The sequence below is a fragment of the Thamnophis sirtalis genome, unplaced genomic scaffold (genome assembly GCF_051295495.1).
Source record: "Thamnophis sirtalis isolate CommonGarterSnake01/CBP01778 unplaced genomic scaffold, rThaSir2_p1.2 scaffold_4, whole genome shotgun sequence".
NCBI classification, from domain to species: domain Eukaryota; kingdom Metazoa; phylum Chordata; class Lepidosauria; order Squamata; family Natricidae; genus Thamnophis; species Thamnophis sirtalis.
Window position 1 is genome coordinate 48,912,446 of NW_028261384.1, and position 15,653 is coordinate 48,928,098.

The 15,653-nt window shown below is 46.5% G+C and overlaps 1 protein-coding gene across 9 annotated transcripts in view; it reads right to left on the reverse strand.

The window, feature by feature from the left end:
* SLC4A7 (solute carrier family 4 member 7) overlaps nucleotides 1-15,653 on the reverse strand; it is a 142,106-nt gene that overhangs the window by 11,947 nt on the left and 114,506 nt on the right. For all 9 annotated transcript variants that reach the window (XM_087712885.1, XM_014057075.2, XM_087712883.1 and 6 more), the window contains one exon: nucleotides 11,522-11,683. In XM_087712885.1, the coding sequence (XP_087569011.1) occupies nucleotides 11,522-11,683 (162 nt within the window). The remainder of the gene's footprint in view (nucleotides 1-11,521; nucleotides 11,684-15,653) is intronic.

Genomic DNA, 15,653 nt, shown 5'->3' on the forward strand with positions numbered 1-15,653 from the left:
GGTCGGATGGACCTGTTTGCTCCACAGCTCCGCTTGGTGGAAGCTCCTGGAACCTTTCACAGGCCATGGCTGGAGCTTCTAGAGCCAGTTCGCTCGGAGCTCGCTGCGGGCCTGCAACACAAGAAGCTAAGTATCCCAGTGACATTGGGTTTGAGTTGGCTGTGGAAGGAGTGACTTCATGCTCCTTTTGGTAGGGCGTTGGCTAACTTGTGCAGGAGTTACCTCTGGCTGTCTAAGAGTGGAGTTGCAGAGGCACCATGGAGTTGGTCAATGTGCCTTCTCCAATTCCAACCGTCCTCGAGCTCTACAAGATAAGAGCGAGGCCCGGTGATGCCTATCACTGTGGCAGGAATCCACAGAGTTCCTCTGGTGTAGTTGTGGGCGTAAACTGAATCCACTACACTAAAATTCCAAATTTTCCTTGTGGAGTCAGGGGGCGATGCGGCAGAATAGTTTGGGTGTAGCCAGTCTAAGTGGGACCTTAGCCGGCGACCCATGAGAAGCTCAGAGGGGCTTCTCCCTGTAGTGGCACTTGGCATGATGTGTTGAATTAGCAGATAATGGTCAGCCCGTGTTTGCCAATCTCCCTAGGGCCTCTTTTGCAGATCTCACCATTTTCTCTGCCTGACCATTGGAGGCCGGATGGAATGGCATGACCAGGGCATGTCTTATTCCTTGTGCTGCTAAGAAGGTCTCAAATTGCAGGGCCATGAATTGGGGCCTGTTGTCAGAGACCAGGACGTCGGGCAGGCTGTGTGTGGGGAATAGTCTCCATAGTACATTGATGACCGCTTCTGTAGTGGAGGTCATCTGGACTACCTCTAGCCATTTCGAGTAAGCATCCACAACTACGAGGAATGTCTGGCCATGAACTGAGCCAGCAAAATCAATGTGCACCCTAGACCACGGTGCTTGAGGTAGCCCACACTCCTTAGCGGGGCGCCTCTGGGGGAGCTGGTCTGGACTCCTGGCATGGTATGCAGGTAGCCACACATTCTTCGATCTCCCTGTCCATGTTAGGCCACCACATGTAACTCCTGGCCAAAGACTTCATCCTGACAATTCCAGGATGCCGTAGGTGTAAAGCCTCTAATTGGAATTGGAATTGGAATTGATTTTATTTGTAGGCCGCCCTTTTCCCTGAGGGGACTCAGGGCGGCTCACAGAAACCAGGGAGAGGGGAATACAATACAATACAATACTACGACAACAACACATAATAAAATAATACGCAACATGCATACAACATTCGGGCGGGGTAGTGGTCCTTATCCCCAGGCCTGACGGGCGAGCCAGTTCTTCAAGGCTGTGCGGAAGGCCTGGACGGTGGAGAGGGTACGAATCTCTACGGGGAGCTCGTTCCAAAGGGTCGGGGCCGCTACTGAGAAGGCCCTCCTCCTTGTGGTTGCCAGCCGACATTGGCTGGCCGATGGGATGCGGAGGAGGCCTAACCTATGAGATCTTATAGGCCGTAGGGAGGTAATTGGCAGAAGGCGGTCTCTCAAGTATCCAGATCCACTGCCATGTAGGGCTTTATGGGTGGTCAATAGCACCTTGAAGCGCATCCGGAGATCAACAGGTAGCCAGCGCAGCTCGCGGAGGATAGGTGTAATGCGGGTGAATCGGGGTGCACCCGCAATCACTCGCGCGGCTGCGTTCTGTACTAGCTGAAGTCGCCGGATGCTCTTCAAGGGCAGCCCCATGTAGAGCACATTGCAGTATTCCAGCCTAGAAATCACGAGGGCCCGAGTGACTGTTGTGAGGGCCTCCCGGTTCAGGTAGGGTCGCAACTGGCGCACCAGGCGTACCTGGGCGAATGCCCCCCTGGTCACAGCCGCTATATGATGGTCGAATGACAGCTGTGAATCCAGGAGGACTCCCAGGTTGCGAACCCTCTCTGAGGGGTGTAAAATTTGACCCCCCAGCCTGAGTGTTGGATTAATGGCCGAATTTTTGGGAGGAAAACACAACAGCCACTCGGTCTTTTCTGGGTTGAGCACAAGCTTGTTAATCCTCATCCAGTCCATGACGGCTTCGAGCCCCCGGCCCATTACGTCAACCGCTTCATTGATTTGGCACGGGGCGGACAGATACAATTGAGTATCGTCCGCATATTGATGGTATCTAATCCCGTGCCTACGGATGATCTCTCCCAGCGGTTTCATGTAAATGTTAAATAGTAGGGGGGATAAGACCGAACCCTGCGGCACCCCATATTTCAGGGGCCTTGGGGACGATCTCTGCCCTCCCACTAACACCGACTGCGACCTGTCCGAGAGGTAGGAGGAGAACCACCGTAACACGGTGCCTCCCACTCCCACCTCCCGCAGTCTTCGCAGAAGGATACCATGGTCGATGGTATCGAAAGCCGCTGAGAGGTCAAGGAGGACCAGGATGGAGGGATGTCCTTCATCTCTGGCTCTCCAGAGATCATCCATCAATGCGACCAAGGCGGTTTCAGTGCTGTAACCGGGTCTGAAGCCTGACTGGAAGGGGTCTAGATAGTCTGCTTCCTCCAAGGACCGTTGGAGCTGGAAGGCCACCACCTTCTCGACAACCTTCCCCAGAAAGGGGAGGTTGGAGACCGGGCGGTAGTTATTAAGGACAGCTGGATCTAGGGATGGCTTCTTCAGGAGGGGTCTCACCACCGCCGCCTTCAGTGCGGCGGGGAAGTTCCCCTCCCGAAGGGAGGCGGTTACAACCGCCTGGATCCAGCCTCGTGTCACCTCACTGCAGTTAGAAACCAGCCATGAGGGACACGGATCCAAAGCACAGGTGGAGGAACTCACAGCTCTCATGGCCTTGTCCACATCCCCGGGGGTAACCTCCTGAAACTCAACCCAGAGCTGTTGTACTTGGTCCCCCTGAGTCTCGGCTGGAACTGCAGGTGTGGAGTCCAAGTCCGTCCGAAACCGAGCAATTTTGTCCGCTAAGAATTGGGCATATTCTTCAGCTCTGCCCTGCAAGGGTTCCCCCGCCTCCCTTTTGTTCAACAGGGAGCGGGTTATCCTAAACAGGGCGGCTGGGCGGGACTCAGCGGACGCAACCAGGGAGGCTATATGTGATCTTTTGGCTGCCCTAAGTGCCCTAGTATATTCCCTGGTGCAGGTGGTTACCATTGCTCGGTTCGCTGCGGACTTATCGGACCTCCAACGGTGCTCCAGGCATCTCCTCCGGCGCTTCATCTCCCGGAGCTCCTCGGTAAACCAAGGTGGTCTCCGGGATCCGCCGCCTCGGAGGGGCCGCAGTGGCGCAATCCGGTCGAGGGCCTCTGACGCTGCCGAGTGCCACGCAGCAGCCAGAGTCTCTGCCGGACTGTGGGTGAAAGTATCAGGAATAACCCCAAGCTCTATCTGGAACCTTACTGGCTCCATAAGACGCCTGGGGCGGAACCACCTGGTCGGTTCCTCCTCCCTACAGTGGGGGTTTGGCCTCCGGAAGTCGAGCCTCAGTAGGCAATGGTCTGACCACGACAGGGGTATGATGTCACTCCCCCTCAGACCAAGATCACACATCCACTGCTCCGAGAGAAATACAAGGTCAAGCATGTGTCCCGCCGAATGGGTTGGGCCTCGGATTACTTGAGTCAAGCCCATGGCTGTCATGGAAGCCATGAACTCCTGCGCCCCATCAGAGTTTTCACCGAGCGTCGGCAGATTAAAGTCCCCCAGGACCATCAACCTAGGGAACTCAACTGCCAGCTCGGCTACTGACTCGAGGAGCGAGGGGAGGGCTGCTGCAACGCTGTTGGGAGGCAGGTACGTTAGCAGCAGACCCACTTGACCCTTGAGGTCCAACTTTAACAGCAAAGACTCACACCCAACAATCTCCGGAGCAGGGACCCTACGAGGAACTAACGATTCCCGGATAACAACGGCCACACCCCCACCCCTTCCCTGGGCTCTTGGCTGATGCAGCACCTGAAATCCTTCTGGGCACAGTTCTACAAGGGGGACTCCTCCCTCTGGGCCCAGCCAGGTCTCAGTAATACATGCCAGGTCTGCCCTCTCGTCTAAAATTAAGTCCCGGACGAGAGGTGCTTTATGTACAACAGACCTGGCATTTAGCGACAACAGCCTGAGACCAGGGTCCTGATTACTTACACCATCTGGTCTTGGAGTGGGACTCCTAGGGCCGGAAGGAGGGATCTCTGTGATGTAGCGAACCCTCCTTCCCCGGTAATGGCCTGCCCTAGAGTCCCCGCCGTATCTGCCCCTCCCTGTCACGACCGCGATACCCCGACCCTCTCCCGTGTCTTTAGCCCCCTCAGCCACCCCCATAGCCCCCGCTGCAATGCACAGTTTGGGTGGAACAACGACCCGGTCCCCCCACAGCAAACAGCCATTAATAACAGACAATTCATCTCTCTTACAATACATTTTGAAATCAGACCCACAGGCCCCTTGGGCCACCCCCTCCACACCCAGTTCAAAATTTGTTTGATGGTGGAGTCTTTTGCAGAGTGGCAGGCAACATCACTAGACGAGACAGGACCAGTCTCTAAGCAGTCAATAAGAAGAACTAGCATCTTGGGCAAGAAGTTCTAGCAGCAGGCAATGACTCAAAGCGTCGGCATGCCCCAAAGTGGAGCCAGGTTGGTAGATAGGTGTAGGCCAATAGGAAAGTAGTCCATCTGGTCATCCATGGCGATAATGACACAGGAGTAGGTCGGTCCCCCAGCCAGCAAGCCCAGCAGGGATTCCTAGTCCATAATTAGTTCAAAATCATGGCCGTAGAGGTACTCATGGAACCTTTTTACACTGGGCATAGCAGCCAAAGCCTCATGGTCCAGCTGGTTGTAGTTCCACTCGGCAGTGGTTAAGGTCCTTGAATAATAGGGTATGGAAGCCTTGGTTCCATTGGGCATGCAGTGGCTGAGGATGGCTCCAATGCCAAACGGGGAAGCGTCACAAGTCAACACCAGTGGCAGGGTCTGGCTGTACTGCACCAGGAATGTGTCTGCTGACAGAAGTCTTTTTACCACGGCAAATGCAGCTGCCTTGGCTCTGCCTCAGGACCACTTTGCGTTCTTAGCCAGGAGATGATGTAATGGCTCAGCAACAGTGGCTTTCTGTTTAAGAAAGACGCTGTAGAAATTAAGGAGCCTGAGGAATCCCTGCAGCTTGGTTTGATTGTGAGGTGTAGGGGCGTCGTGGATTGCTTTAATTTTTTTAGTGGTTGGGCGAATCCCCAAGCCGTCGATTAGGTACCCAAAGAATTCAACCCTTGGCACGTTAATTTGGCATTTTTCTTTTTTGAGACGGAGGTCTTTGTCTCAAATTCTGGTCAAAACAGTTCACAAGCATTTGAAAATTTGCACCTCATTTGCAGCCAATACCAAGACTCCTGGAATCCCCTGCAAAAGCTGTTCCATGACGCTTTGGAACAGTCCAGGGGCAATACTAACTTCAAATTGCAAGCAGTTACATTTGAATGCACTCCTGTGCGTCACAATGGTTTGGGCCTCTGCCATAGCGCCATCTACAGGCAATTGTTGGTATGTCTCTGCCATGTCCAATTCAGTGAATACTTTGCCAGGGCCTAAAGAATGTAATAAATGTTGTACAATGGGTACAGGGTAAGCACTTTGTTGTAACGCTTTATTGATTGTGCATTTGTAGTCCATGCAGATGCGGACAGACCCATCAGATTTGACAGGTGTCACTATAGGGGTCTCCCAGTGTGCATGATCAACCAGCTCTAGGATTCCGTAGCTTACAAACTTGTCAATTTTCAGATCGATTTTGGAGCGGAGAGCGAAAGATACTCTCCTGGGTTTTAGCCTTATAGGGGCTATGTTGGGGTCCAGATTAAAAGAGATTGGAGTCCCCACATACTTACCCAGACCGGTGCCAAAGACATCCTCGAACTCCTTAAAAATTGCTTCGGCACTCTCGTCTTTCAAGGCGTTGATACCGGTCACTTCTAGGCCCAGGACTTCGAACCAGTCAAGCCCCAGAACGCTCTGCAGGTCGCTGGTGACCACTGTCACTGGGAGCTGGCTGCTGTAGTTCTTGAATTGCACCCAGAAGGTACCTTGGCCCATGATGGGGACTCGGTTCCCCTGGTAATTGTGAAGGCGGATGGCAGGGATGCGTAGATGCTGCTTCTTCAGGCTAGGGATAGCCCGCTTGAGTGTAGACTACGGTATGATGACCCCATGTTGATCTCAATTTCGCATGGAGAGCCCTTGATGAGGACTGTGACCTTCAGCTTTTATGGCCGCCTAGTGTGGACTTGGCCGATTGAGATGTGGTAGGTGACTCTGGTGTCACCCTCTGAGCGCCATGGTGGCTGCTGCCATGCCCCTTGGTTGGGCCTCTGCTGGCGGTTATATCAACTTTTGGGCTGCCAGGTCATCGTGGGGTGCTCACTTCTGCAAATCTTGGCGATGTGCCCCTTCTGCTCGCAGCGCTGGCAGATAGCATCGCAGAAACAGCAAGATGATCTGGCACGGTCTCCTCTGCAGCTTGCACAAGGCAGAAAATGCGGTTCAAATTTGTGCACCGGCTTGGCATGGCTACTGCGCATGCGGCAGCTGTCATCTTTGTCTTCTGAGCTCTTGAGCTCTTGGCCTCTGCAGCCTCATGATGTATGTGTGCGTGCCTTGTGGAGTGCTTTGGCGCTGCAGAGTTTCTGTAGACTTAACGGCCAATTAGGATGCCCTGGCTTCGTCCAAAGCAATTTGTAGAGTGAGGTTAGATTTGGCAAGTAACCTCCTCTGTAAATTAATGTCCCGCACACTGCATATGATGCGGTCTAGTATACGTTCGTCTAGGTCTCAGAACTCGCAATATGCTGTGGCCTTCCGTAGCGCTGCAACATACTCATTGATCGATTTGCCTTCTTTCTGATTACGAATATTAAATTTGTGCTGGTGGATGTGCTTAGATGGCTTGGGAGCATAGTGTGTCCTCAGTGTCTGTTGGAGCACTAACCAAGCGACCGATTGTAGCAGCGTAGGCTCAGATAGGTCTTGGGCTGTTTCGAACACTTCGCATCCACAGTAATCGAGGAACATGTTCTTCTTTCAGCCTTCAGAAAGGTCCATGAGGTCATTGGCTTCAAGGAAGCAGTCGAACCTCAGCATATACCAGTGTTCAGTGACTGGGTTATATGGAGTCGGTGGGGCATACATGGCCATTTTGTGTTCTGAGGGCATTTTGAATTTGCCGCTCAAAAATGGCTGCTCAAAGCCGTGCTGAGCTCCGGACTGGATTTACTTGCTGGATTGCTACACTCTTTTTGGTTTGCCTAGTTGCCTTCCAATTCCACCTTCGTCGCCACTGTTAGATCGGGTAATGGAAAAGCACACTCAGGCTAAAGACAACAACAGCTGTTTATTGTAACAAAGAAGTATGTACAATCCAGCGAAGGTTGAGTCTGACAGCAGCCCTTTTATAGGGAGCTGTCAGACCCTTCGACCAATGAGATTAAACCTCTGTTCCCGCTGGAACAGAGGACCTTGTTGGAAACCATTATAACTGTAGCTAATATATACCTTTTTGTTTAGTTGCTGTATCAAATCAGACAGTAACAGAAATATGAATGACAGACTCAAATAATTCCTCTGTAGAAGGAATTATCAGTAGTTCCTGGGGGTAACTGAACTTCCGGAGCTGATGCAGGAAGAACATTTTGTGCCTTTTTAACGATGCTTAAGTGTCCATTTCGAATCCTAGGAGATTATAGAACCCCAAAATTTGAAGGATTCTACTGCTGATACCATGCTGTTGAAAATAGTAATAAATGGCAGAACAGGAGAGTTCCTTCTAAAATCCACTCTTATCTCTATAGTTTTAAGCATGTTCAGCTCCAGATTGTTCTAACTGCACCTCAGTGCCATGTGTTCAACCCCCGTCTATATACAAATTCAATATCATTTTGAATGGAACCAATGACTCTTTTTACGCTTTTTACCTAAAAGACAAATTAAAGACAATATGGGAATGATTTTGAATACCTTGGAATACTATGAGGCCCATCCTGAAAAGCAAATGGCACTGATGTTCCTTGATGCGCAGAAGGCCTTTGACAATGTGAATTGACAATTTATGTTTTTGCAACTGGAACAGATGAATTTTGACAAGAAATTCACTCAAACTATACGAATGATATACCAGAAACAAGCAGCAAAGATAATGGTAAATGGAGAACTAACAGATCCGATTGAAATAAAGAGAGGTACGAGACAAGGCTGCCCACTATCACCACTACTCTTTGTCCTAACACTAGAGGTCTTAAACAGAAAGATCAGAGAAGAAGAAGAAATAAGAGGAATGAAAATTAAGAGAGAAGAATATAAATTACAAGCGTTTGCAGACGACTTAGTTTTTATTCTTGAAGATCCATTAGAAACAGCACCCAAATTGCTAGAAAGAATAGAGGAATATGGAGAAGTAGCAGGCTTGAAAATAAACAAAGATAAAACAAAGATCATGACGAAAAATATCCCAGCAACACAAAAGAAAGAGTTGTCAGAAATGTTGCAGATTCAAAATATAAGTAAGGTTAAATATTTGGGGATATACTTATCACCTAGATGTAGCACTCTTAAAGAGGATAACTATACCAGACTAAAACGACAAATAGCAATTGACTAGGAGAAATGGGAAAATTTGCACTTATCAATGATAGGAAGAATCTCTACAATCAAAATGAACATTCTACCTAGAATTCTATACCTGTTTCAGACAATCCCAATCAGATTGGGTAAGGACTTTTTTCAAGATCTAAATAAAATAGTTTTGAAATTTATTTGGCAAGGGAAAAAAGCTAGAATAAAACTTAAATTACTACAAGATGCTAGATCTAGAGGAGGATTTCGGCTACCTGATTGGGAACTATACTATCAGGCAACAAACTTGATGTGGATTAAGGAATGGATATTATTAAAAAAAACTCTAGATTATTGAATGTAGAAGGTCACGACTTACTGTTGGGATGGCATGCTTTCTTATGGTATAAGGGTACTAAATCACATGGTTACTTTAGAAGACATTATATAAGGGAGGCGTTGTTGTTAAACTGGGAAAAGGTTAAAAGACTACACTATTTGAAAATTCCAGTCTGGATATCAACAATTGAAGCATTTTCATATCCAATAATATATAAAAAGGAACAAACAGTTAGATATATAGAATTATTGAATACAGAGGGTGAGCTCAAATCTATTCAAGAGTTGAAACAAGAAGGGATGGAAATGAACTGGTATTCATATGTACAGATACAATCTAGATATAATGAAGATAGAAAAACTAAAGGTCTTTATAATAAAATGACTGATTTAGACAAAATTTTAACAGGCACTGATGAAAAAGTAATTAAAAAACTATATGGATATTTATTGGAGTTTAAATTGCATGAAGAACAAGTTAAAGAAACTATGATAGCCTCAGGAAAAAACTTTAGGTATGGGATTGACTTAGAGAATTGGCAGAAATTGTGGTCTCAAAATTACAAAATGACAATGTCTACTGCATATAGAGAAAACTTGTATAAGATGTTTTACAGGTGGCATCTACCCCCGACCAGAATCACAAGAATGTACAAGAATAAATCAGAAAAGTGTTGGAAATGTCACCAGATACCTGGCTCATACTACCACATGTGGTGGACTTGCACTGAAGCTAAAAGATACTGGACTAAAATCCACATGTGGTTGGAGAAAATGACACACAAACAAATAGACTTTAAACCAGAGGTCTTTTTATTGGGGATCATACCAGAAACCTACAACAAAGACTTAAAATATCTGATTGTAAATGTGTTAACAGCAGCCAGAATTGTATTTGCAAAAAACTTGAAAAACGAAACAATACCAAAACAGGAAGAAGTTATCCAAAAAATAATGGACTGTGCAGAAATGAGTAAATTGACATTTGAAATTAGAGAGCAAGAGGATGAACAATTTTATGATATGGGATTTGTTTTATCGGTGGCTAGGGGGAAAAAAAACTTTGGAAATGAAAAATGATATACTTATGCCTTAATTGAAGAAAGTAAATGATGATATAATTATGCTGTGAAATAATCTAACAATGACACAATGAAGAATTAATATAAGGTCTGGTGATATAATGTATAAGGTTAAGAACTTATTATAATGATATTTCGCTGCTGATAAGCAATTCTAATAGGGGAACAAATGAAAACTGGTATATATAGGCAGCGATGCTTTGTTGAAAAATGAAGGAATAAGATCTCTGTTTGAAGGTATGAAATGCAAGGTCAACAATAAATATAAGTATACTTTCTGGGGGGAAATAATGCTAATGTTAACTGAATATATATTGTAGAATGAAAATGAGGCCTTTAGTTATATTAGATGAAATATTTGAGACGGTAAATATTATTTGAAGATGCAGATGTTAAAACACTTGTAACCAAACAACATGCTGCATGTGATGATGGGGTTTTTTCTTTTTTTTCTTTTTTCCTTTTTTTTTAAAACCCTAGGTTATTGTGGTGTCTATTAAATATACAACAGAGAGATACGGGGTGTGTGTATGGGGGGGAACGTAGTAGGGATGCACCTGTAATCAAATGACATATTGTATGGGATGATGAGGGTTTTTTTCCTTTTTTTTGTTTGTGTGGGGTTTTTTTTTCTTTTCCCTTTGCCTTTCTTTTTCTATTGTTATGTGATTATGTTGTCTATGTAATAAAAAATAAAATAAAATTGGGGAAAAAAGCAGAAATCCACCTATAAATATGGACAGGCACAGCTTGCTGAATCAGCCAACAATTTTACATTTACATCACAATTCAGCTCAACACGAGGCTGTGCAAATGATTTGTAAGAAGCATAAGCAAAACATGTGAGCATAAATAAAACATTTATCATTTTGTTCCTCAAAATGTTAAAATAACACTTCTTTGAAAGACTTTTGCAGCTATAATGAAGGAGGTACACAACAGTACACGCATGCGTATATGCATAGACAATATTTATGCTGGGACTGGTCATTTCCAAGTTTCTGCCTAAAATATAATTCTGTTGCCCCTCCCTACAACATCAATATTTCATTTACAATACTTTCCAGTTAAATTCCTTTACCAGTTTTTAAACAGTTTTTACAAAAAATAGTCCTTTTGAATGGTAGCCTTAGCACTCTTTGGTTGATCTCAACAAGCTAAGAAGGGTTGGATGTCGTTATCAGTGTGAGGCCAAGAGAAAATTACTTAGCTGTATACAGTACTAGCTTGGGAAGTTAAAAAAAGGCAATAGAAAAAAAGACAATATTGGAAAAAGGCAATAACAAACAGATACCAAGAAAAGATACATGCCCATGCAATCACCAGAGTCAAATCTTTTTCCCATGAAACTTTCCAAGAATAAATGATCTATATTATAAATAAATTATATTATAAATAATCTGTCTATTACAAAGTATTTAGCTGACTACAAAATTTTGACTTGTATGTTTCCTTTATATAGAAAATCACTGCAATACTGTAATTATTTCTAATGTAAGTTAACTGTTTCTTTGGTAAATGAATAAACAAAACAAATATTCACCTTGAGTTTATGCTCTTTTCTGTTTATGATAACTGCTGTAATTTGTTGATCCATAAAAATAAGGATGGTACAAAGCAAAGCAGGAACTGCAGCAACTACTAGGGTCCACCAAGGATTACTCCCTAGAGGATTGATAAGCCATCCACGATCACTCCGTGTAGGCTAAAATAAAACATAAACATACAGCTACCCAAAGGAACAGATATTTTTCATTATTTATAAGAGAAACACTACAGGGCGGGGCATAACCTTTTCCTAGGGGGTCACAGCAACACTTGTAATAACAACACAAATAATTCATACACCATTCGAAAGCCCATCAAAAACTGAGTTTATTGACATGATTTAATAGTCAGTATGACCACCATTAGCCCTTCGAACAGCATTCAAACGAGGTGGATAAGAACACAACAAATCTTCAAACAGTTCCGTTCGATTTTCCAGATTTTTCAACACAGTTTCCAAATTCATTCTCAAAGTTTCAACCGAATATCGATTTTGACCTTGCTCCTGAATCATCAGAGCTTCCACTTCATCCTTAATTATGGCCCCAATGTTCTCTGCCGGATTGAGATCTGGCGAATTTCCCGGCCAGACGTCATTGCCCCAAAATTCGACATTGTTTTCCTTTAACAATTGCTGAGTCGCATTTGCACGCATGCAAGGAGCTTTGTTCTTCCGAATCGAATTTTCCAGCCATTCTTAAAGCAAATTTAACATTTAATAGCTCATTCAATTCAGTTTTTTATGGGCTTTAAAATGAGGTGTCGCGGAAGTTGTAAACTGCTGTCGATCTTGCTGTGACCCCCTAGGAAAAGGTTATGCCCCGCCCTGTATAAATACCTGGGTACAGATTATAATAAAAGCAATTTTAAATTTAAAAGATTAAATTTTGAAAAAATATGCTTTTCATATAAAATCCAATTAATACAAAAATACAACATTAGTTTAAACAAAATTGCTTAATTTGGCGTGATCACAAAGCATTATCATACTTCAGTGGTTCCCAAACTTTACTTTTTTAGCATCTGTTATACCACTATTAAAGCTTTGCTGAACCACCAAATAAGCAAGCTATTTAACAAATTTTAATTATAGCCTATGCAAATTATCTCCCTCCCCCACTATCAAAGTGGATTCTGGGCACTGTGCTGCAATGTAGAAACAGGAAATGAAATGGCCAGCATGAGGGAAGGAGGGGGAGCAGGGAGAAGAGACGGAAAGTGGCCTCCTTCTTACCTTGTACCGGGTGCTCTGTTGCCCACTTTGCCATTGCAGCATTGCTCCATAGAGCTTGCCCCACCCACCACCACTGCCCAGATGTCCTCACTTCCCCCAATCACTTTTTTGCCTATCTGATTTCCAGCTTCTTCATATTTCTCTGTCACATTTCTCGCCATCATTTTTTTTTTTAGTTCCATGAACTTTTGTTTTCCTGCAAACAATGGCGAGAAACGTGATGGAGAAACATTATGAAGCTGGGCTGGCATGGCAGAGAGGGCTCTGAGTGCCACCTATGGCATGTGTGCCATAGGTTCACCACAACTGATATATACCAAAAAGCAATTAAAAACAGATACTTTTAAATAAATAAAAATATACTTATATAAATGTACAGGTAACCTTTGAGACATGAGAGTAATAGAGTTGGTGGTGACAGTTGTTAAGCAAATTGGCCTCACTTAGCAACCTGCACACATCCTATTTTCCTTTATGTGATTGTTAAATAAACATGCAGTTGTTAAGCAGAGCATGGGATGCTTCAGGGGTGGATAAGGCCATTAAAGGCCTAGCACAGGTTAAGGCCCATCTATCCCAAGCCTCCAAAAGCCTCCAATACCCAATATATCCTGTGCTCTGCTTCCTGCTCCTTGGATCCCCACAGAACTTTTCACCCTTGTATAAGGTGACCAGATTTTCAGATTGGTAAAGAGGGACACCTTTGACCGGGGGGGGGGGGGGAGGCTTGATTAAAAATTTTATATGGAAAAATTATATAGAAAAATTATGGACTGTGCCGAAATGGATAAATTAACGAAAGAAATACAGCTGGGTGATCTCTCCGGTGCCCCGCGCTTTCCTGCCTCCTTCCATCACGAACCGGATCACAGACAGTGGTCACATTGAGGAAATGGGGATTTTATAGTATTCTTCCCCTGGAGTGGGGAGGGAATGGGGATTTTATAGTATCCTTCCCTGGGGGGGGAGGAATTGGGGATTTTGCAGTATCCTACCCCTGGAGTGGGGAGGAAATGGGGATTTCATAGTATCCTTCCCCTGGAGTGGGGAGGAATTGGGGATTTCATAATATCCTACCCCTGGAGTGGGGAGGGAATGGGGATTTCATAGTATCCTTCCCCTGGAGTGGGGAGGAATTGGGGATTTTGCAGTATCCTACCCCTGGAGTGGGGAGGAAATGTGGATTTCATAGTATCCTTCCCCTGGAGTGGGGAGGAATTGGGGATTTCATAGTATCCTTCCCCTGGAGTGGGGAGGAATTGGGGATTTTGCAGTATCCTACCTCTGGAGTGGGGAGGGAATGGGGATTTTATAGTATCCTTCCCCTGGAGTGGGGGAGGGAATGGGGATTTTGCAGTATCCTACCCCTGGAGTGCGGAGGAAATGGGGATTTTAAGGGTGCGGAGGACGTGCCTCTTGTCAGTCGGCATCGGCTACCCTCCCTTCTTCTGCCTTATCTCTCTTTGCGTTGGGAAAGAGGAGTGGAGTGAGAAAGCAAGACGGATTGCCATTGTCAGTTGCCAGGCTTCTGCTCAGTAGCAGCAGCAGCAGGGCTGGAGCCTGAGTGTATGGCGGAGACACCCACAGCCTTCTCCGGCTCACTGATTCTCCCCAACCACGCATTTTTCCTCCTTTCCAGCTGGGTGGCGGGAGCGCCTGGGATCTCCCTAGGTCAAAGCCGAGAGGAAGGGGGGAGATTCCATATGAAGGCTCTACTTTAACCCATGCGGGAAGTTTGGGGGGGGGTTGCATCTTTTCCCTGGCTTCTTCGAGTTTCGTTCCTCCTGCTTCCGCTCCTTCAGCTGGAGACAATTACACACACATACTCCAAAGAATCCCAGGCACACAAACAAGCAGCGTGCCAAGCTGTCATTGGGGCTGCTGAAGCTTGCGAGGGAGATCTAGAAGCAGATGGGATGGGACTTGGAGTCCTACAATCTTGGCGAGTGGGGATTCCTGCGATGGGATTTGGAGTCCTAAGACACTGGCCATTGGGGGCTGCTGCGATGGGATTTGGAGTCTGATGCCCCTGGTGATTGGGGGTTCCTGCAAGGAGATGCGGGAATAGGGGGGAGGGTATGCACAAGCCCCCCGCCGACCCCCTCCTTTAGAAGAGCCAGAAGCATTAGAGGAGGGGGGTTGCACATCCCCCCTCCCCTGAAGCCCAGCGCTTGCTTACAGCAGCCCCAGATCGCCAGTGTCTTAGGACTCAGCACACTTCTCCTTCTCCACACGTGTCCCCTGTCTATTCTTTTCCTCAGTTCCCACACCTTGGCGGATCCGCACAAGTTCCTCGCCTAGTTAAGCGCATCTTGGATCCCAGCCCCAGGGCACATTTCCACGGTTAGCCAAGCTCCTGCTCTCCCCGCAAAAGGTAGCCTCGCCGCTGCCTCTCTCTATTCCCTTTGCCCGTTGTCGGTTAAGAACAAAGCCCACGGTGGGGAAGCTGCTTGTTTGTGTGCCTAGGATTCTTTGGGGGGGGGTGTAATTGTCTCCAGCTGAAGGAGCGGAAGTGGGAGGAACGAAGCTCGGAGAAGCCAGGGAAAAGATGCAACCCCCCGCCCCCAAACTTCCCGCATGGGTTGTAGATCCCTTGTAGGGGGAGGGGAGGGGAAGAGGCTCCGTGGGTGGGGGAGGGGAGGAAAATGGGGGACACTGCGGAGGTAAAGGAGATGAAGAAGACCTTCATTGTGCCAGCCATCAAACCCTTCGGATCACTACAATTTCGCCGCCGCCAGTTGCAAGGAGTGGGAAGGAGAGGAAGGAAGGAGGGAGGGGGGAAGGAAAAGAAGAAGGGATCTACATGGCTCGTCGGGCCGACGTGGAAGGCAAGCGGCAAGCCAGCCCTTCAAACTCATGCCGGCACTTTAGCGTGCCCCTCGGCCGCCATTCA